This window comes from Paralichthys olivaceus, chromosome 11 (assembly GCF_024713975.1).
Source record: "Paralichthys olivaceus isolate ysfri-2021 chromosome 11, ASM2471397v2, whole genome shotgun sequence".
NCBI classification, from domain to species: Eukaryota; Metazoa; Chordata; class Actinopteri; order Pleuronectiformes; family Paralichthyidae; genus Paralichthys; species Paralichthys olivaceus.
The window spans coordinates 14,670,053-14,693,516 of NC_091103.1; the positions used below are offsets into that span (position 1 = coordinate 14,670,053).

The window sequence follows — 23,464 nt, forward strand, 5'->3', positions numbered from 1 at the left end:
CGAGCCTTTTATTGTTTTTGCTTTCCTTTTCCATGTAGTCATTGACACTATCAATGATGTCCCAAAGGCCTGAGCCTCCCACTCTGCCAGATGACCCCAAGTGCAAAACTGTCAGGTCAAAGGACTGGACTTTCAAAACTGCTCTGTGCAGTTACTCATTGTTGGTATGGTTGCTCATTTGAACTTTTATTGGATACGGTTGCATCATACTAAAAAGAAAATGCTATGTGGTAAGCTCTTTTATTGATGAAGCACCTTTGCCTAACTTTTGAGGTTCTCACCAGCCCACGCACTTGGGCCGCTGAATACACATCATCTCTGAGGCATTGAGCAACTCTGTCAAAAGGGCTACAAATTAATTGTTACAGTAAAGGTCATCATTTCACGTTGTCTGGATTACAAGAGCTGCCACTGTGCCAAACCAGAGCTCCTTGCCCAGTGACGTCTGCAGCTGTCTGATCTCACCAGCTTGAGCCCTGGAGAGCCTCTCACCTCCATACTCTTATGGTTTATTTCAAATACATCCGTGTGAAGAGGGTTGCTGCCGTCCCTTAATTCAAGCTGTGCTAATTTGTACAGCATGCGTTAAACCATATCCACCGAGTTTGTGATGTCATTGTTTATGCAACAGATCAAACCGAGCAGATCACGCTATGCTGTAAGCTGTCAAGTTGACCAAATATTTCTCCCTTTTGATTAGTCGAGAGGCTCTGCTATTCTACGTTTTAAACACTTCTACAGGAAATGTAGAAGCAGCCAAAACTGAAGCCCCTGAATATGTCTTAAGAGTATCCCTAACACAGAGATCATACCATCATCCATTTAAGCTTGGCACACTCACTTACAACATGTACGGTGAAGGCATTCAGACAAAGCAGAAACACACTGCAAGCATTAGTGTACAGCAGGACACATGCTCTGAGAGAATCCATTTTTTATAACAACTCATGTTTGAATAGTATATTCCACAACCAGAGAAGTTCAATTGCACAAATTATACATAGGGTCAGAAAACCAGTCAACATACACAGCCTGTGGCTAAGGTATGTAAAGTTGGCCAAGAGTGTTTCCTCTCCCAGATGGTCCACATATGCATCTGACTGCTATTCCACTTTTCTGACAACTCTGGGCTGAGAAAAGAGACTCGTGTTCGACAGGTTGGCTCAACTCAAAACATGCAAATTGGAACAGTGACGTTAGATTCACTGAGGCGGCTTCAAAAGCATTTCCCAAATTCCTCTGACATTACAAAGACTGTCATCATTGTTCAGCCATCTGAGGCATTCCACACAAACATATGGGATGATCTATGAAGGAAAACAATTATAAGAGATAAATTGTGTCATTGACAGAGGAAAAGCTCTTTATCACATTATACATTATGTGTTTGCAAAGGATTTGCTAACATCTGAAGTGCTTAAGGTAGAGTAATTTAAAAACCATTATCTTCACTTACTCAACTTATCTTCATTTACAACAATGGTACTTTAAAATGTCTCATAAATCATTTTTGAAAAATAAGACAGGAATAACTAATGAATGCTTTTGTAATGACTATTAAAAAATATTTCTTTCAGAAAATATTATTGAATATGCATTGCAGCTCTACTTAATATTTGTAATACCCTGCATTACACTTCCTCTCGGACTATGTGTGATGCGATCATCAGCCATGTTAGTCTATCACTACCATGCCATGTATAGCCATTTTTCTAGGAGTTTTCCTTTCACATATGAAGAATGCAACAGGAGAATGTCAAGTCAGATGCAACAGAAGCATTTCCCTAGCTTTCAGGTGAGTGGTGGCACCTGAGTAGAGCATAGGAGGCAGAGAATGACTGGATCATTTCTGCAATGGCAAAATCATATGTTTTTGTTTGCAGCACGTAGACACAGGCCCTTATCACAAAAAACCTCTTGAATTTCATGGTCTGTCCAAGTTGACATCTTTGTCTGCATCTACAGCACCTCTTTTTCACCCTGAGGTATTTGTATTCTTATTCTTTTTTATCAGTTTTGCCTGCATTGTGTGTTATCAATGTGCCCTCTCGCTTGCTGTGAATTCCCCAAACATAATCCGTCTTCAGCAACTGACTCAGACATTTGCGTCCTCACATGCAGCCCCTCCAGATCATTTCAGAATTAAGAGATTATCCAGAGTACAGTGCATGTCTGAAAGCATCGTATGCAGGTTAAGTTGCACATTTTGATCAGCTGCTGCTGTACTCAAACACAAAAAAAACTTTTATAAGCTTTAACACCATTTTAATTGCCCAGTTAGCCACCAATTCATACACTTTCCCTGATTTAACAGAAAACAGCCCACCTCTACCAATGACTGCAACAAGGTCATTCAAATGCTGATTTGTCTTCATGGACTTTCTGAGAAATAAGAGCAAGAAACGTTTCCGTCACAACATTAAAAACACTTAGATTGGGCTGCCAGATGGACAAGGATAGTGGTCCATGCTCCAGACCTGCTGGCAAACGAAGCAGGGGAGAAGTTAAGAACAGCTGCCAGCAGGATGGCTCATCAAATAACACAGAGAACATGGGAAAGAACCACACTGATGGTAACATGCTCACTGGGGAACAAGCACACAGTCATGACACAGAGCAGGGTGGTGAAAGGCCAGGGAGCTGTTACTGAGTAATAGTGAAAGTTTTAGTCAAACATAGGGGGAAAATACCTCAGTTAGAAAGTGTAATGTGTGGCATGCGTGATACATTAGACACCAATAAAAACTAATAAAGCTCTTATCTTATTTTGCTTATCTTTATTCCCAAAATGAATTAGAGAGATTACTGTGGACACTAACAACAACATGTGGTGAGATCATGCAAAATTGTTCGGGAAGAGACAGGCTTTTCCAACAAGAAAAAACAAGCTGCACTGGCTGTGTGTATGTTGGGTGGGCTTCGTCGAGCACAAAGACAGTGTGGGTCTGATGTAAAATTGTTTCCTCTGCAGACAGTTAAGGTTTCCAAGATATTGAAAGTCTGGCACAGAGACAGATTGAGGAAAGGAAAAGAAAGATAGGTGGGTACGGATAAAGGACAAGCTAAACAAGCATGTATAGTATGTATTTTAAGAGGTAAGGTATGTTTCCGTGTACATGTATGAGTGTGTGCGTTGTAATTACCCAGATGAGGACCATAACCATATTTACATACACTTACGTTCAGGCACATTCACAGAGAGATGCTTCCAGGTCTGAGCTCCAGTAATGAAAAGCATATGTGCTCCCGGAGACTGAACCTCTTCCAAGCTCATCATCTTCTTCTGGCTAAACACTTTCATCTTCACCTCAATTCAGTCTCTTTTCTTTAACGACCTCTCTAAGCATGTGTGCCACAAGAATCAATGTGCACATAATGTTTTTTTCCTTTCCTTCACTTTTCTGTCCTCCCTGTATATTTCCACTTATCTGCCTTTCCTTTATTCTTCCTGATGCGGAGAAGACAAGTACATTTGGTGCTTCTTCAAACAAAGACCCTGATATGAACCAGATGATCCAAAGATGAATCTAAAAGAATCAGGTGTATAGATTGACCATGTAGGAGGATATGTAATTCAAAATCGGTGGATGGATAATAACATGAGCAATATTTCTATCACCAGCCTTAAAGTGAGAACCAAAACCAAAACAGTCTTGTGTTGGTCACAGGCATCTAAAACTCAAACCTACCTACCTATGCATTGTCTGCACCGAGAAGCTTTCCAGACGGCTGTCAGATCTACTCACAGAGACATGTTGCTGCAATGACTGATGTAATCCATTATTTTAAATTACAAACAATTGTCCAACCATGATTGTATCTTTCATGTAACCATTGGGACTATTTTCACTTTTACTCCATTACTTCAAATTGTTATGTTTATTCAGTGAAACTAAAGAGCCAAAGTAAAGTGAAATAAGAGTTGAGGACTATTTACACACAGCTTCCAGTTAATTTGGTACAATTATCTGAAACTAATGCAGCCTAATACAACAGCCCTGCAATCAGTCCTACCTCCAGGACATTTTGGAGACTATAGGTTGTGGTGTTATTGAGTGGTATTGAGATGTAATGTTAGTAATAGGCTCATATTACCATGCTCACAATATCAATTTCCATAGGTTTTTCAGCTCAGGGGTTGCGGGCGCAGCACTGAGGGTCAGCTTTGTAGAGTTACGGTTGGAGCGACTGAGAGCCCACACCATTTAGTGTTTTATCTGAGAAGTCAAGCTGAGCACCGACTACCAAATTTGATTGTATTTTCAACCAACCAAAAACAGTGAAACGAATTAAATAAAACATGAACATCTGTGATGAACAATGTTTTGACTTGCCACTGTGCTGATGCCAACTCAAGGGAAGCCCCCCAGACAACTGACTGCCAGCATTTAGACACTGCTATGCTATGTTCTCACACACACATGCACACGCACACACTTGGAGACTTACTCTAACCTTAACTAGTTACTACTTGCTAAACCCTAACTCTCACCTGAACCTTACCTTAATCGAAACCTTAAAGCATGTCTTCACCTTAAAATGTTAAGATTTACGTCATGACAACTTTTTGTCCCAGAAGGAAGAAGAGTCCCCATAATGTGATTCTGTAAACAGATTTAAGACCTGAATAACACCTGGACCACACACAAACATATATACTTTATCAGTCTTGACACTAATAAAGACCATAATGGGTATCGACAATATATTGGAAACAGATTAGAATGGCGGCTATAGTATTTCATCCATGTTCTATGAGAGGGAATATGAAAAAATGAAATTGCTTACAGATTCAGACTCATAATATAACGTTTCATTGTTCTCAGGTTATTATATTGCTGTACAACATTACTATTGTCAGTTTTCAGACGGCAAGAGAGAGGTGGGACAGACAACACGTTGTATTCAATTTGTTCTCTGTGAGTCGACTGGTGAGCTAATCGTGGACAAACACACCAAAAATATCCCACCCAGACACATTTTTTCTCAACGTGAACCAGACATTTGTAATGATACGATAAAGCTACACCAATAGTGAGAACTGTAACCGCAATGCTTCTTGTTAACTCCCTTCACACTGCCTGAAAGTGACAAGACGCTAGCCTATGAAAGCCAAGTTTTAGAAATCACTGAGACGAGGATTGAATCCACCTTTGCTTGCGGGGAAAAACTGAGACGCCATCCAACAGCTGTTCATAGAAAGAAAATTCCTCTCTTCCAGCTTTCAGTGTACTGTCAATGTTAGATGATGACAGGCCTCACAATTAGTGTAACATTTACAAGGTCTTGCATGAGCTGCACTGCAGTCACGCTACTCACATAGCTCGCTGCTACGCTTTATTACGGGCCAGGAAGGTGCGTGTCTGGGGAGTGCAATGTCACCACTCGGCTTCTAGGTAAAAATTAATGGCATCTTTTCTCATGTTTGTTTGAGTGATTTGCGATTGTTTTTGACAAAAATCCTGCTTTATGTATTATTGCTTAATAAATAACGGTCAATGATCTTTTGTATGGTGGTAGCAAGGCATTTCTTCTGGCATGGTTTGTCACAAGTCAAATACTGGCAAGCTGATAGGATTCTACTTGCCACTGTGTGAGGGTTACAAACTGGTGAACTATAGATGCACAGTTATGTAGTAATGGAAATGTAATTCTTGTCATTTATTCATACAATTTGCAAATCCAAATATGGATTGCTTAAGGTAATTTGATTCTGTTGGAAAGGAAATAGCATATATAAAAAAACTCACCAATGACAGAAATATTCAGAGATCACTGAACATAATTACGGTCGTGAAGCCGAACATATCACAACCCCTTTGTGAATTACAGTCTCTCCTTTCATTTAAATCGTAAAACCTTGTCTGACCCCGAGCTGTTCAGTCTTTGTTTAAGGTTTTCCCTTTTTTTCCATGCAACAGAGATTAGTATGGAATGTAGGAAGGAGCACCTACACCCAAATTGAATAAAAACACAAGGAACCGATTTTAACATCGGTTGCTTCCCTTTTTCTCACTAACGTAATTTCTGCCAGGTACGCCTTGTGAAGGAGAACTTGAATTCATACAAACGCTGGGACAATATTTCCCATGTAGAGCTCTGCTGATCCCAGCCAAGATCAACTTCCACCAAATACTGGATATTAGGTCATTTTCACAAAATGGCTCTCTAGCAAGTTGTACTGTACTGTGCTGGCAGGGGTGTGGCCCTCCAGAGGGACTCCTCAGTAACGGGCTGCATGAGTTATCAGGACAATCAGACGATTGCTTGGTTCCTTATCTTTCTAAACACATAGAGGTAAGCTCAGATTGTATCAGCGGTGCTTACGGAAATAAATGATGGCTAAATGTTCCTACAGCACCAATGCAGTGCAGGCTGAAAGGAAAATATTTACTGTACGGTATCCGAGAGAGGGGCCGTGGTAAATTTCAATATCTGTTTCCAGATATTGTAAGGGTCCAACATTACAATAACATTAATCAGTACTCTGGCACCATTGCTTGGCTGGCGTTGATGGCCGTTTGCACACTGCCAATCATCACTCCTTTATACAGCTGATGTGTAGGATTGGTGGAATCTTTGTATGGGCCAACCCAGACAGGACGCAACAAACAGCTGCCAAGTTAGTTTAAACCAGCCCCGACGAAAACACAAGGGCGATAAGAAAAACTTGGTGACAACCAATCAAAAGACTCTTTCTCTTTAGCCATTGCTGAGTATTTATGCAGGTCTCTGTTGGTGTGTGTGGGTGTATCAAGCAGTCTGTACATTAACCTACTTTATCCACCTCATAACAATGCACTCTGTTTCCTTCCTGTCAAAGCACTTGAACATCATATGTAATGAAGAAGAGTTTTTCTGTGTTGTAAACAAAAGAAGTCTGTTTCCCTCTATTACAGTATTGTTTTACAGCTTTACTGCATAATGTAAACTGAGCATGAGCACACTACATCTTCAAAAGATTTCATTAAAATGTTGATTGCTTTTTTTCCCCACAAATGGTATAGAACATTTGACAGTTTTAATGTACAGTTTGAACACATAACATAAATCCAGCCCATTCTATTACACCTTTTAAAAAAACTCGTGTTCCAGCTTACCTTAAAAGTAAAAGATTAAATATGTGGTTTCACGCAGTTTTCAGACAATGTAATATAAAAAGATACAATCTTTTAAAAAACATTGTTTTCACCTTAAACGGACTGATATCAATGAAGATGGGACGGGAAAGGATTAGGACATGCAGCACAGACTGTATATAAAGATTGATTATGCATCTCCATCTCTTCCCATTATTCCAGAATTGAAGGCAAAATATCCCAGATATAAAAGCATCCCGGAGTCTGTAGCAATAAGGACATGAAGTCATGAGGTCTCTCTGACCTCGAGTGAGTTAGTCAGCTTTCAATCATGACATTTCAAATAACTGATAAAAAAAAAAGACACTTGAACATACATCAGTGTGATAAGAACTACCCAAGATGACAAAACAGCTTTGAGAAAAATGTGTTTGATGTGTACTCTGACTTTTTGGTTTGAACCATGTCCCATCCACTAACATAGAGGCAGGATTTATGATCTATACTGCGATCAGCCATCAGGGAGCTAATGAGACACTTAAGCTTCACTTATGGGGAGCTGTCATGTCATCCATGTTTATACAGTACAGTCTATGAATTGAAACGAAGGCCCCAAGACAGAAATGAATGAAACAGTGCAGCTTCCAGGCGCTGATATCTGACCAACAGCAGCTTCATACCTGCAATGCCCTGGCCACCAGGTCCAACACCTCCTGGCACCAAACCCCCTGGGCCAACACCCTGGCCTCCACCACCTCCATGGCCTCCACCTCCATAGCCTCCTATTGTCAGGTATAAAACAGCAGCAGGTGTGATTGCGATCAGTACCTTCATCATCATTATTGTTGTCATTATTCACCAGAATCATCTGCCAACAATGTTCATGTCATTATGGCCTCCTCATGAATATACATTAGGCTCATGACTGAGGTTGTATGAGAGAACAGATCTCACATTTCCAAACCTCAAATTTCCAAATGTGTTCCCACTAAACTAGCTTAATAACAGTGGTTGGACTTAAAGACATTGTTTATTGCAACAGCAATATCCCGAAGGGATTTAATTACTCTTGCTTGTGATGCTGAGCCTATGAAGTCTCAGCATGTGTTTGCCCAACATCTGACGAAACCAGAACCAAGTGTTGACAGGGAAATTTTGTCTTTAGAATTTGTTTTTCTCCTTGTTGTTATTAACATAAACCTCACAGTTTTTAGCTCCAACTTGAGATTGCACGTAGCTCTCAAATGGATCTGAAAAACATCCAACTTACAACTCTGAGTAAAGACATTGCAAATTCTCATCAATAGTTTTTTTCCAGATTGATGGCTTATGTTATCGTGTGAAGCCACACAGGGTCAATGGGAGTTGAAGTCATGCCAATGTGCCCACGGTTGGTGAGCTGCTGCTTAAGTGGCAGGCATCTGTTATGGATGTGTGAAATGACAGACAGCTAACAGAGTATCTGTGTCTCTGTATTGAGCCCAATGAAGGCAACAGCCACTTGAACAAACAATCAGAGCCCTGAGAAAGCAGAGCCGCTGGCATGACAGAGAGATGGAGAAGATTTAATTGATTAATATTTAAAAACAGGAATTAGCCTGTAATAAAGGTAAATAAATAATGGAGGGATAAAGTTTAATAAGTGACTGAAAGATAAAACCACATGGGTTCATCTTCAAATTAAGTATCAAGCAAAGTTGAGGCCAAAAATTTCAAAAAAATTGAAGTCTGATTTCTACATTTTCACAATTAAATTAATCACATAAAAAAATTGCTTCTTGTTTTCAAATCACTACCACATTTGTGCATTTACCAATTTGTGACAAACCAGATGTTTTATCTTAAAAATGAATTTTATATGTTGAATAACATAACTTCTTACCTGCAGCTTTGGCTGGTTTATAGCCTGAAGGGACTCCTCCAACAGACCCTGGTAAAACAATAATAACAAAGTATTATTGTATTTATTATTGAGTTAAGATGTAGCAGACAGTTGTTTGCCAAACAATTCATCGTTTCAGCAGTTGGCTTTGTCTCAGGGCACCAGGAGAGTGTTGTGATATCCTGTATGTCTGCACTGATGGATCATGATGGAACAGGAATCCATACTGACATTTTGAGTGGTTCAAAATCCATACTCCATTTTTAAAATGTCACAATATTGTAATAAAAGCAGTAAGATATGCTGTACACCATGCGTGTTCGTATGTGTGTATGTTTACTTCTGATCCCCCCCTCCTGTGTTTAGTGGTTGAGAAAATGCATTGAGTGTGGAGAATGAAAACACTGCAGAGGACAACACAAATGAGCTGCAAAACATGCACATTGGAAAAACTTTCATCAACATTTATTACCTTCACCAAGAAGTTGTCGCCTGCATTTGTTTCTTAGTCAGTTAGCAGGATTACCCAGAACCTACTACCTCTACTACTGCACTGATTACCATGAAACTTGGTGGAAGGATGCTATATGGGTCAGGGAAAAAACTATTCAAAATCTGGTATATTTAAGGAACTGATATTGTGTACTTTGCTGCAGAAAAAAAAAAAAAAGTTTTTTATATATAGTCTGTATTTTATGTCAACACATAAAACAGTAAGTATCTTTACTTTAGGTTCAATGCCATATTGAGATTCTTTTATATTCTTGTTTTGTTTTAATAAAACCTCTGCTCTACAGCATAATTTGACTCTTATACCTCTGTTAATCATAAACAGACTGTTTGTTGTGGCTGAATTCTGGATTATTTTTCTTTGAACAGTCCAGACAAGTCATTGGAGGCTCTGTTACCTGGAAAGAATCCAGTGCCTGTTCCAGCGCCTCCTGGTCCGATCCCAGCACCAGGTGGTACATACACACCTGGAGAACACAACAGAGAGCATGCAGTCGTCACCATTATGTGTCACCAAGCCAAAGCCGCTTTCTCCCATCAGTGTTTTTTACTGAACAATGACCTGATTTATTAGACAATCAATCTCCAACATGAATCATCAGTGACTTGAACAACACAACTGAAACCTGTCCTCACGCCCCAGTTCACGGCAACGATGCAGCACATAATAAAACCTGAACACAGCAGCTCCAACCAGAGCGGAGAAATAAAAGAAAAGAAAAACTTTCTAGCCTTGATTAGAAGTAAATTCCTTCTTATGTTTTCGTTCTGATGAGGTATTGCAGTTGGAAATCTTCTTTCAGAAAACTGCTGCAGCAACATGGACAATGTTGACCCCCACCTCCATCCCCCAGCCTCATTTCAAGCAGATTTCTGGCTGCGCACCAAACTAACTCCTGAGATGGTCGTTCTTGATCCCAGAAACAGTGGCCTCATGTGTGCAAGGAACAACAACAGCCATAAAAAATAAAAATGACTGCAGTTGTTTTGGGACGACTAACAGCTAAATCCACTGGGACTGGTGAGCTAAGGCAACAATTACACTTACATTTTTTGAGGGCAAACCTGGTTTATATCAGTAAAAAGGGGAGATCAGGGCTGCAGGACCAAGGTGATTATGTTTAATGGTTCTTACATGTGTTAGCAGGCCAATTAATTTAAACCACATGTCACAGGCATCAATGTGTTTATTAGCAAACACTGCAAGAAAACAGCACTTTGTCCACTGAGTGCAGCCATTATGGGAAGAACATTACAATGAATTACTGTCCGATTGAGTTGAATGAAAAGTCATGGCTTTGACCTCTGAAGTCGAGACATATTTATTGGAGTACTGCCATACTAACATTAATATTCTCTGTATTGCACAGTTGAGGTTAAGAAAATGAGCAGCCAGTGCCAATAAATAGAGGGAAAACCAGACATGCTGTAAGGATCAACTTGTTGTATTGGTTTATAAAGATAATGAGGATTAAGAAAAAAGTAGGATGACTTCAAGAAAAAAGTATGACATTTTATTCAAAGAGTGAATCAATAACATGATAATAGGTCCAGGGCTCTGTATTTCATTATCAACTGACAAAATCAATACAAGTAATGTGTGTGTGTGTGTGTGTGTGTGTGTGTGTGTGACTGTGCCCGTGCCTTTGACTCCGTAGCAGTGGTTTTAGGTGCAGGCACCACACGACGGAGATGGGGCGATTGTTTTTAACTCTGCTCTTTCATTTCGCTGTGAAAAGGAGGATTTCCTGTCTCCGCATCGCAAGAGAGGGAGTGTGTGTCTGCTCCACTTTTCCTTTTTCTAAGAATCCCATCATGCTACTGTACCAGTTTTACAGAGTGCATTAGGTTCACTGTGGCCGTGTATCCAAATGAGGCATCTGCTGACTTCTGCCAAGTAACTTGACCTTCCTCAATATATCTAAAGATATCATTATGATTGCTCTGATTATCATAATCATCACTGTGCGTTTACACTGCTTGTGAAGTCAGCCAGGTTATGGGAATGTGCTGGAATGTGTGTGAAGGACAGGACTGACTTGTAGACCGCAAGGGATATGAAGAGGTATAATTTATTTCACAGTTGACCCCAGACAAGAGTTTGCCCTGAGTGTTTGTGATATGATTAATGTTGGTGAATGAAAAACAGAGAAAAAAAGATTTGAATTTTTTTTTACCACGCAGTGACTTTTATTTGCGATGAAACAATGGTTAGAAGCATCACTTATGACTACATTATTCAGATGGAAACTGAGAAATAAGTGTCAGAGTTTTACTACTTAATTTTGACGATGTGTAAAATGAAAGTCAGGGAAGCGTTGATAAATGACAGGTTGTTGACTGAACCTTTTACTGTTATTTTTTTAGTCTAGAGTTGTTCTGCGTGTATTAGGAGGGTGATGATGTACATGCACTCTAACAGGAATCCTGACAGTGTTTTAATTTTGTCCTAACGCCATTTTAAACTCACTTACAGAGGACAGAGTGTCAGTAAGCTACTTATGAAGCCAGTCATCCGTAAAAAGGGAATTGAATCAAATATATAGAGGGGTACTTAGCACAGCAGTGAGACAGCAACACTGAAGTGTGTTTGTGTCAAACCCAAAGGAGAAAAGTTTGGATTATTCTAAACTTTCAATTTGCAGGGGCAGGGCCATTGGCCCCAGCTGAAATCTGATTGGCTGCTATCCTGTCATTAGTCTTTTTCTTACATAGACTGTCTACTAACATAAATAACAATATGATAACTATTTTCTAAGCTTTTTGAAGTGCACAATGTGCTTGAACAAGATATATATATATATATATTTTAAAAACGTTCAATAATGTGTGGCTTTGCTCAAAGCTATAGAAGCAACAGTAAACGTAAATGTGCATCCTTACTGAATTAGAGAATCAGAATCAAAATCGTGGATCCTCTACTGAAAATTTGAGTCCCTCTCAGCCAACAATTGTAGCTCTGTCATGTCACTGTCTTGTGGCCATGAAGGGATGTCCATTTGGGCAACCCCCAACAAGGCAATTTTTTTTCTTTAACATTTCAAATCAAAATTTTCCCAATTCCATCCCATCACACATGTATCTGAAGCCACAAATTTAAGCTATTTCTGCAGATTCAAAGTTGTGACAATTCCCCAACTTCACCTGAGCTGCTGTTGGTGGGGGGCCAGGGGGTGGGCCCCATCATTTAGAATGTGTGCGTGATTGCACACAATTTATAACTGGCCAAGAGATGGGTGTTTTGAGCATGAACATCAAAAACTTTGTGTTGTGATTCCTTACAAACAGAAATGTAGACAGATTAATACAACTCTAAAACAAACGTTAACAACCTACAGACTCCAGCAGCCAATTTTGCTCTAATACAGATATTAAGAATTTACTATTGTGCAGTGTCTATAGATATAGAGACTAGCAAAACTAGAGCTTTAACTTTTTTAGGGGGTATAAAAATAATGCACCAAACAACATGAGCCCAGAAATTCTGGGTTTGCCTAAAGGGTTTTAGGATATTTAATTTATAGAAGGGAAAATCCTGTTACCATTTCCACATCATTAGTCAATACATAATCTAACAAGGCAACACAAGGGCTGAGATGATAATCAGAATGAGGTTTCAAATTTGTGTTTGTGTAACTCAAAGAATGTGATATTTGAAAAGCTCAAAGGCTTAAATGAAAATCATTTTCATACACAACATGTGCGTATGCAAGTGTTTTGGTTTCTTCTGTTCCCTTGATTTGAATTTTGATAAAATGACGTAACTCATCAGACACAGGCTAACAGAAGAAAAGGATTGGATACAGCCCCTTGCATGTTTAGTTTTGCATAATGGGATGTTTGAGTGTTGGCCTGGAAGTGACATGTTTATCAATGGTTTTCCTGGCAAGATGATTTATTTTATATTTTACCTCTACATCAATACCGGTGATACAGCTTAAAGAGGAACATTTATATCGCCTTAAAACACTTTGTTTAATGGGGGGTATGGGTCACTGGGCCCACGAATAATGACTGAATAGCAGAGAAGTTCGGAAACTATACGTAACAACTTGAAAGCGTTTAGTTTTACCTCATTTACAACAAGCTGGTGAGTAATGTGACATTTCCAGAAAGTCTTTTCTGTGGTTGCTTAATAATTGGCCTTTTAGTAAATAATTAAATCCTAAAGAGTTGATAGAACAAGCAGCATTCTCTGTTCATTACAAAAGACTTACGGGACCATTACCATTTATGATCTCAGTGCTGTGCACCACATAACTTGGGAAGTCCTCGGGAAAAGTACGCTGTAATGTGTTTACATCACTCTGGCCACCTGATATGTACACAGATGTGGCAAAATGTTTGCTGCATTTACTTGTATCTGAAACTTCTATCCCAGAGGAGAGAGTTTGGTTCTGTCTTTATGGAAATCTCTCATACTGCAACCCAGAGCAACCGCACTTTGAGGTAAATACTGTGATTCCTGGCGCCCCTTACATGTCCCGTTATCGGACACGTGACAGCTGGACTACTATCAGCTTACTATCAGCCCCCACACTGTCCATTTTCCAAACAATGTTGGAGGGTGGAAGAGGAAAGTATGAGGAGGAGCATCTTAGAAAAGAAAAACTTAAATGGGGAACATTTTTCTTTTTCTCGTACCCACCCAACCTGACTTCACTTTCTCTTTATTTGTTTGTCCCTACACCCACAAACACAGCCCATAATGACCAAGTAGACCTGATTCTATTCTTGTTATTGTTTGCCTTTGGGTGTCTTGAGTGAAGCCTACCCATTGGAAGCTGCCGGAATATCATTACAACTGATTCAGGAAATGCATGTCTTTGAAACAGGAAACGAAAAAGGGGTTTGGAAAAGCTTCGGCTCTCCTCTATAAATATTTTAGACCTCAACATGACTAACGGATAAGCCATGGTACAAGATAACCATCAACAATGTGAAATCACTACATGCTGGTGGAACAAACAGTTCATATTATGACTCTATTCCAGAAACTGATTTATGCAATGATATGGAACTGACAAGTTACAAGTGAAGGCCATAAAGGAGCACATTTACTACACACTGCAGCTTCACTTGTGTTGCATTAAACACCGAATACAATGTTCTGTTGGTTTTCTCACTGAAATATTGGTGATTATCTAATGTGACATCTGAAAATACAATACAATACAATTGAATTGTGTAGACTTCAACAAATATAAAATATAGGACATAATGTTTTTGTCGTGCTTTGGATTAAATATTGTGATAAAGAACCTGACTGGGTGAGGAAACTTCAGTGACATTTATGATATATACGATATTAACATTTTCATTTGATCTTTATATAGTTGAGAAATAAAGCACAGTTGAATGGGGAGAAAGCATTGATTTATTTCAAAGAGGACAGACGTTTCACCATCATGTTGCTAAAACCTAACAAGACACTTGCAGCTTTGTTTGGTTTAGACCAAATAGTTGATGCAATAGACCTAAAGGTGCCATGTCAACTCTCACCGCCTCCAATGAAAAAAAAGTGCACTGAAACTAATACAACACAGAGCACAGTGTTTTCTTGCCAGAGGACTTTGATTAAATTGACGTAATGTGTTTAATCAGAATTTCACTTTGTTACCATCTTTTCTCAACAGTTATGGCAACATATTAATACAACAGTGCTTATACTAATGTTGTGCTCATGTTGACATGTTTGCAAACTCAGGAAAGCTTTGACAGTAGTCAGTGGTGGGTCAAGATGAAAACATTCGTGACAGGAGCCATTTCAGATTGCTGGCCCAGTGAGACTACTGCTAGCAGCTCACAGCCTGGTAAGGGCTGGGATTAATCATCTGAGTTAATGTGCTTCTCTGTTAAATACTTGGCAATGGTTGAGGTGACCAGACATCTGACTGGAAGATGATAGGACTGACATTTATCCACAACTACAGACTCAGAGCTTAACTGATTATTGATTGAATATTAATGACTGAGTGTATACCAGTAGAGGAGGTACTCACTTTACTTAAGTACGAGTACAAATAAATAGACAAAAGTACTCAAGTAAAAGTACCACAATAACTTTTCTACCCGAGTAAAAGCAAGTACTTTTTTAATATACTTTATCACAGTAACCATTAACTGTGCCAACTACTTTAATAAGAATAACATAAGAGGATTAATACAGACTGTCATATAAAATAAAGTTGCACATGATGCTATTAAAACACTAACATTATCATACTAATTAATGGCTCAGCAGTTAGGGTCTGAATACATTTTTTTCACTGTGAAAATACAAAAAAACAATATGTATATGTGCAAGAAATGCATTGTAAAAATGTAGTGGAGTAGAAACTACAGATATTTGCTGATAAATCTTCAATAAAGTACAGATACAGTACATTAGAAACTTAAGTAAGTACATTAATGACATACTTTGCTAAAACCCACCAAAAGTGAATGCCCTCACATTATCAATGTTTATGCTGTGTCTACATGTGCAGAGGTACGACCTCTGGAGAAACCAGTAGGTGCTTCTCCCATGAGGATTTTGGACTGCACGTCAGCAAGTCATCCACTTATGAAGAACTGGATTGCATTAGACATTCAATCAGATTATCAAAGCTAAGACCAATAGTTGTAACAATGACGTGTGTAGAGGAGTTACACCCAAGACCTTTGTGCAGTCCTTTAGAGTTACAGTACTTCTAATAAAACAAGTCATCCATCCCAAACCTCTTGTGCCAACAACTCTAACAGTCTGTTGCAGTAAAATAGTGACATGAAAACCTGTAGGCCAAAATGTTAGTAATTACTCTGGCTAGGACCATCAATACAGAGTGTGACTTCCTGGTCATATAGTACACTGTGATGCAAAACTGCAAACCGTTAGTGGAATTTGTCCATTCTCCCAAACACTTACCTGGGACGTTTGCCAGAGCAAGACATGAATACATGGAATAACAGCTTTTCAAAATAGCAAACCCTGGTCACTCAGTGCTTGAAACCAAAAAGCCAATGAATTCTGGATGAGGTCACCTCACTGAAGATGACATCAAACCATAAAACATCAACAAATAAAAATGCTATTGTTGATCCATTAAAGGAAGATAATGAAACTGAACAAAAACATTCTGGAGAAAAAAAAAAAACTTTAACTGCAGCATAGAGTGCTGGGATCACTATGTGTCACATTAAGCCTACGCAGTGGCTGGCACTGCGCCCTGCAAAAAGAGGAATCAGTGCCTAATAGGTGCTTGCAACATACGCTTCCAATCAAGCCTGAACCCCACATCTTTGGGGAATCAAGACAATAATGCTACAATCCATCATTCACCATTAATTCATTGTGACAGCCAATGCGCACCAATTTCATTGACTTCACCTACCAGTTAATGAACGAAAATCCTGTGAGGTTTTGTGCTTGGGCCTAGCCGATGCCAAATGAGGTAAACTGCCTTCCAGCACCGCTAAAGAAAATATCGCACAACCTTTTTTCATTCTTTGGAGACGGTGAAAGAACGGTGTAGTTATTTTTCCCTCTTCATCTCCCGCTGGTCTCTGCCTGTCAGAATAGTGCCATTAACCTTTACATTTACTCTAACCAATGCTGTAATTATTCTTATGGACGTTCTACATTACACGTGGCATCTATTGCACTTCTGTTCGTCCTGGGAGAGGGATCCCTCACATGTGGCTCTCTCTGAGGTTTCTACATAATTTTTTCCCTGTTAAAAGGGTTTTTTAGTAGTTTTTCCTTACTCTTGTTGAGGGTTAAGGGAAGAGGATGTCACACCTTGTTAAAGCCCTATGCGACACATTGGGATTTGTGAATATGGGCTTTACAAATAAAACTTGATTGATTAACCATGTCCGTCATAAAAGTCAAACTAATGACTTTGGTGTGCCAGTTGGTTGTTGAGGTTGTCTGGAGGATTATAACATACGTCAATGTGAGTGATGTGATAGTGGATCGTCTCAAAGTTGGATTTTTATCCTCTCAAATTTGTAGCTCACTCTTCCCTTTAGTGAAGAATACGCCTGATTAAATTCCTAAGTTGAGGAATTTATTCAAGGAATTTTATCATCTGCTCAGGCCTGGTTTTGATTCAGTTATCATATATAGCAATAAAAAATAGAGGCCACTGAACCCAACCTTTGCCAACTTTAATTTTCTTTTGATAAGTATAACAAGAGATGTAAGAGGGGAGATGAAAACACTTAAAGAATCGAAGATAGAAAAGCGCATAATGGCCAAGATGGCAGTATGATACTGCATTTAATTTTGTCTCTCTCCTATTTCATGTAGATAAACGCCTGTCCTTGTTCGCCCATAATATCTGCCCAAGGTTGTAGCAGGATGGCTGCTGAGTAGCATGTCTATAAGGATTTTGAAAAAGAAAAACCTCCAACTCATGTGACAGATGCTATTTGCTTGTGGAATGTGGAAAAACTGCGTCCTCCAACATATAAGGGATAAACAACAAACATACCTGCACCTGGTCACTGGACAAATGACAGAGGAGACATTTATTACCAGACTCCTTCACAGATGTTTCCCCAGGACTATAAAAAAAATCCAGACCAGCCTCACACGTCATCGTAATTCAAGGGGTGAATTTCACAAGCCTTAGGTGTTCTGTGCGGAGGCATTAAATTAATGGATGGGTGTTAATGAGGTTCATGTTACACACAGATAATTGACCTCTGGGATGAGTCGAGAGCCCCCCCACACCCATGTTAAATCACACAGACACAGATGGAACTAGTTTGAGCGCCAAAGAAATGCTGGATATGGATGGATTCAACGCTCACTTGAGATCAAAGTTTCGCTCCTAAGTCAATGTTGATAACTGTTGGCTCCTTAACTTGTGATATATTTTGCCTGAATCCACCTTGAAATATCAACTGACATGTGTCTGTCACAGAGAAACAAGGATTCAATTTGGTATGAGTAGAAGGACAAAGATTTTTTTACATGATACAATGTCCAACCTGACAAAAACAGGTCAAAATGATCAAATTAAAAAAGGTCGACAAGCAACTAGGAAAAGTGAGCCTTTATATGGACAAAATATTTGTTTTAGGAATCTAACAAGTGATGCATCTCAAAGGACGCTTGGACAATGGAAGATAAGGAAAATAGGGAAACAGCTGTGACCTTTAAGCAAATCAATGCAACAGAAAATGTTCTTGACTCCAGCATACCTAGTCCCAGATGCTAAACATGTTTTCCAGTTGGGGGCTGAATAACTCAAGAGAATATCAGCCAAAAGTCAGTCCAAAAACCAAGTCAAAGCAACATGGAAAGAGGAGAAAAAGCAAACAGAGATTGAGGGAGAATGGTCGGGAACCTCTGTCTCACTTTCTGTCTGTCTGATACAGATAAGCTGCAAAACAAACCCCTAAAATCTGCGTGCTGCTACTCTGACTTGAGGAGATGACCCAGCCGAAGTCGTCACAGTGACACATACACTCCCACTCCCTGTGGGAGTTCATCAGGGGTGGATATAAACGGGGTTTTACAGAGTAGGGAGAGCAACCAGCTGGAAACTTCACTTCCTGAAATGTAATAGGACAGCGTCTGCAGCCATGTAAACATACTGTGTGTGCACAGGTGTGGGAAGGATGCAATTAAACTGTCTGAATACATTTAAAATACATATCAATAAGAAACCAATATAGCTTAGTTTGTTATTTATATAGATTGCATACACACTGATGACATGTGGTTATCTCTTACTTTTAAACCCATTAACAATTTAAAGTGGGACACGTCTTGCTCTTGAAAGGATTTTTACCAAGAGCAGTAGATATCAAAATATGATGTAAAATCTCTGAAAAGCTAAGTCAGAATTAAATTTCATGATTATAGCAGTAAGACTTATCAATATATATTAATTTATTTAAATCACCAAGTTAAAAATACACAGCGATGCAAATGTAGAGTTGTGTTTTTTGAGTTATAGCTGGGATTCAAGCCAAAAGGAACAATAAAACAATAAAAGTTATAGCTGAACACTTAATCACTTTTATTTCATGAATTTTCACACACCAACAGGAAGATGTTAGTTATATAAAATGTCTCAATTAAATAAATGAAAGTACCACTTGATAGTATATAAGTATATAAGTAAAATCTGAAAACTGCACCTGCTCCAAGCCTATATTTGATGCAGCAAAGATCCTGACTCAGTTCACCTGTAGCATAAACTTACCTCCTTGTAGAGAGGGCTGAATCAGTGCTAAGAGGAAGAGTCCACAGAAGAGCAACAGAATGTTTCTGTTAGCCATCTCGCTCCAAAATGCACCACCCCTCTCCCGATCAGCTGGTTTTATGCTCTTCAAGCTAATTACCTCGAGCCCCAAAGTCTTACAAAGCAGCGGAAAGGTGAAAAAAAGAGAAGAGATGTGAGACTCTACGTAATTAAGAGAGGGCAATGACTCTGTTTCAATGGATCACTTTGCTTTTTTTCCTCGTCTGTCTGGTGTTGCTGTTTTTATTCGGGTCACTCCTGCCAACAGCACAGACGCTGCTGCCAACAAGGAAAGAGAGAGAGAGTGCGAGACACACACACAGACAGGGAGAGAGAGAGACAACCCCCCACTCTCATCCAGAAGGAATTGAACCGTCTGCCAAACATTTGCATGGACACAGACCATACTTATCTGTAAGAGTCGAGAGAGAGAAGGAGGAAGAGCAAACCACAATCCCAGATAATTACCTTTCTCTAATGGTCAGCTGCATAGTTCTTACCGTACATTTTTACCGTTTCTCGCATCACCTCGAAAACTTTGAGGAAGAATGAAAAGAACACAGCGACTATCAACATGTGTGCACAATATATCAGAACAAAACATTACAAAGTGACTGGCTGCATAAATAAGAGGGAAGCAGCGGTACAGACTGTCTGGGAGTCCACGTGCACACACCGGTCACACTATTAATATATGAGAAAACTGTCAACATTGCAAGCAGATGACAAAAAAAGCAAAAAACTCCAAAAACATCAGCCTGCTACTCTCTGCAGCCCCTCAACCACTTAACTGGGATATTATCAGTCTCCAACCAGCCTCCGTCCATACTCACTGATGAGTGCAGAAACTGTACTTCTGTGATCAGCACCTGATACATTTCATACTTGGATCATTAATCATCACACAAAATAATTATAGAGATTAGAGAAAAAATGCTGCGTGTGTCTTGAATTTTTTATGGCTTTCTAAAGTCACAGATAACTTATTCGAGCAGCCGTGGCTTAGGAAGTAGAGCGGCTCGATCCCTGGCTCCTCCAGTCCACACGCTGAATAGTCCTTGGGTTGATGTGAATGTGACTTGCAGTGTAAAGTTCTTTAAGAGGTTAAGACTAGTAAAGTGCCATATAAAAACAGTCCATTTACTCACTGTGCCACAACCATTATGGAATGGTTCTTTTTCCTGATAATATCTTTGCAGCAGTGGCCACTTAATTCGTTCAATTGATGAATGGATGGATAATTTTTATGTCACATTTGTCACCAGATTAACATGCATCTATTAAAGATATAAGGACATGTTTATTACTTGTCAAATAAAACATATATTAATGCTAACTGCATCAGTAAGATATTCACAGAAAATGTTTTTTTAATGCTTAAACTTTCCAGTCATGCACAACAATATTCAAATGTAGTGAAAACAGAATTAATCTACTTTTTTTTACAGATATGCTTTAGGCACTTGGAGCACTTGGATATAAGAAAATATCACATTCTGGTTTAATACCAAAAACAGTGACTTCAATGTGTTTATTTAGGCTACAGTCAACCAAAACTGTTCCTTTACCCAAAGTACTTTTGTTGTCTAAACCAGACAGAACCTGTAGATGTGAATCAGGGTCTCTGCCGTCACAGTCCTGCGGCTTTGACCCACATCACCTGCTGGAATCTTCCTGTGTGATTCATTCATTCAAAATACATCATTGACTCTGAACATAAACCAGGTAGCAAGTACATTTGCAACCAAAACAATTTCAGGATATATGAAATTTAGTTCTAGCAGACAGGGTAGTTTGGCAAATGCCTTTTAACACACCGGTAAAAGAAAAAAGCTTAGTGAAAATATCAACTACGCTAGTGTACATTCTGAGGTATGTTAACAAATATATTTCAACAAAACAACTTTCTTAACTGCTCATCTTTTTTTTACTAATGTTGTGTAGATAAAGGATTTGCACAGGAGTGCTATTACTAACAGGACACATCCTCTCCAGACACCTGGTGTGCTGATTCATCTTGGCTCAAAACATCAAACCATTACTTAAGAAACACCTCGACGTCGACAGGGCCGTTGTCTGTCTTTTTTCCTCCCTGGGACACATTTCTGGGATTTCAAGTCAACAAGGTTGAGTAGCTGCACTTTTTTTACTGGCAAGAGCTGCAGCCAAAGTCGTTACTCTCTCAGACACAAACCTGACAGACTGACCGTCAGGCTGTTGCACGCATGCTAATAGATTCTGCTTTCCAAGACACACACTATCTTTCATCAAAGTGACATCCACATTTAATGTTCATAGTCCCTAATGATGATTTCCTTAAAGTTAAGCCAGGCATCCTTAAAGCTACTATCAGCTGTTAACGGTTTGCTCAGACTTAGAGCGAACCACAATTTCACTTGAATTATTAAGTATTATCAAACAGCCACAGATAAGCTTCAATTTTTCACTCCAGTAGGGTTAGGCAGCAGAGCCACCCAGACACTGTAAAGGCTATAATCAAAGTTTTTCATCACACAAGCTTAAATGCATGTGGACAGCATCGAAATAACCAAAATATTTCTATAACATGGCAAGCCAGGGCAATAGCCTAGCCGCTGACCGTGTAGCTCTATGTTTTGAGTGAACACACCTAAAATTCGAGCACACTATAATAAGTTTTTCATTACAGCTTAATGTGAAGTGAACTCAATTTGTTTATACCAGAGCCTCACCATTGGATTTATGGGGGCCGATGGTGATACTGATAAAAGGCAGTAAAAAAATTCCAATGCCAAAATATCTGCTAATATACAGTATATATATTTAAAAATGGCAATGAATCACACAAATACATGGATCTTGAAAATATAGAGATTTTTCACTTAATATTTGAGTAAGTGCAGATCGTCTCTGCATCGTTTATTCTGTAAAATATGAGTAAACATATCTATCATATCATAAGCTTTGGCTCATATTGGCCAATATTTATCAGCCAAGCATTATAATGGTACAGCATGTATAGTGGAAAAAACAGTAGTCTAATTGATTAGAAAAATCCCTGTTAATCTCAAAATTATCTTGCAGACAGGAACATATGGGTGAGGCAGCCATATGTTAACATCCTTCACATAACTGCATGTAATCAAAGTAAGTGAGCCAGCAAGTAAATACAACAAGCTGCCAGGTAATCAATTTATTGGATATTTATTCAATTTATTTGTGCTTAAATTCACTGGAGTGTTTAATTTTGCTTTAGTTATTTCAGGGCACTCCCGAGATCCCATTGCATTAGTGTGCCGTACCACACAATCATAGCCAGTGGTAATTTGAAGCTGCTTACAATATTTCCATATGATAATACAGGGGCGATGATTTCTGCAATGAGTCCAACATCTGTTTTTCTTAGTGAACTCATCAGACACATGAAAAAAGACACCAAATAAGTGCAAAACATCTATTAAAGTCCATGACAAACAGTTGAACATCCAGCTCTTATGATTAGAGCAATTATTTTAATGTTTGATTTGAGACCAAAAGCTGCAGCCGGCTGGATTGTTTGTGTAAAAGTGTATTCAACATGAGAGCAGTGTTTTTGTCTATTTATTTGAATCTAAATGTCCACTTTAGCTCATGTCTGTTACTGCTTTTTTGGCCTGAGCCGAACAGTGTTTTGGCCAAAACGGCTGAGACCGACTCCGGTCCAGGCTAAGGAGAGTTCACACAGAACTGAAATAATAATCTGTCCATTCTGCAAAACATTTACATTGTGTGAT

The 23,464-nt window shown here is 39.1% G+C and overlaps 1 protein-coding gene across 7 annotated transcripts in view; it reads right to left on the reverse strand.

The window, feature by feature from the left end:
* The window catches only part of elna (elastin a), a 38,574-nt gene extending 18,588 nt beyond the window's left edge, over positions 1-19,986 (reverse strand). For 2 of the 7 annotated variants that reach the window (XM_069534397.1, XM_069534395.1), the window contains exons 1-4: positions 19,674-19,986; positions 9,870-9,938; positions 8,962-9,009; positions 7,760-7,861 (exon numbers count right to left, since the gene is read on the reverse strand). In XM_069534397.1, coding sequence (XP_069390498.1) covers positions 7,760-7,861; positions 8,962-9,009; positions 9,870-9,938; positions 19,674-19,749 — 295 coding nt within the window. In that variant the 5' untranslated portion in view covers positions 19,750-19,986. The remainder of the gene's footprint in view (positions 1-7,759; positions 7,862-8,961; positions 9,010-9,869; positions 9,939-19,673) is intronic. The other 5 variants (XM_069534396.1, XM_069534393.1, XM_069534394.1 and 2 more) reach the window with 3 other exon arrangements.
* Between the last annotated feature and the right edge of the window lie 3,478 nt (positions 19,987-23,464).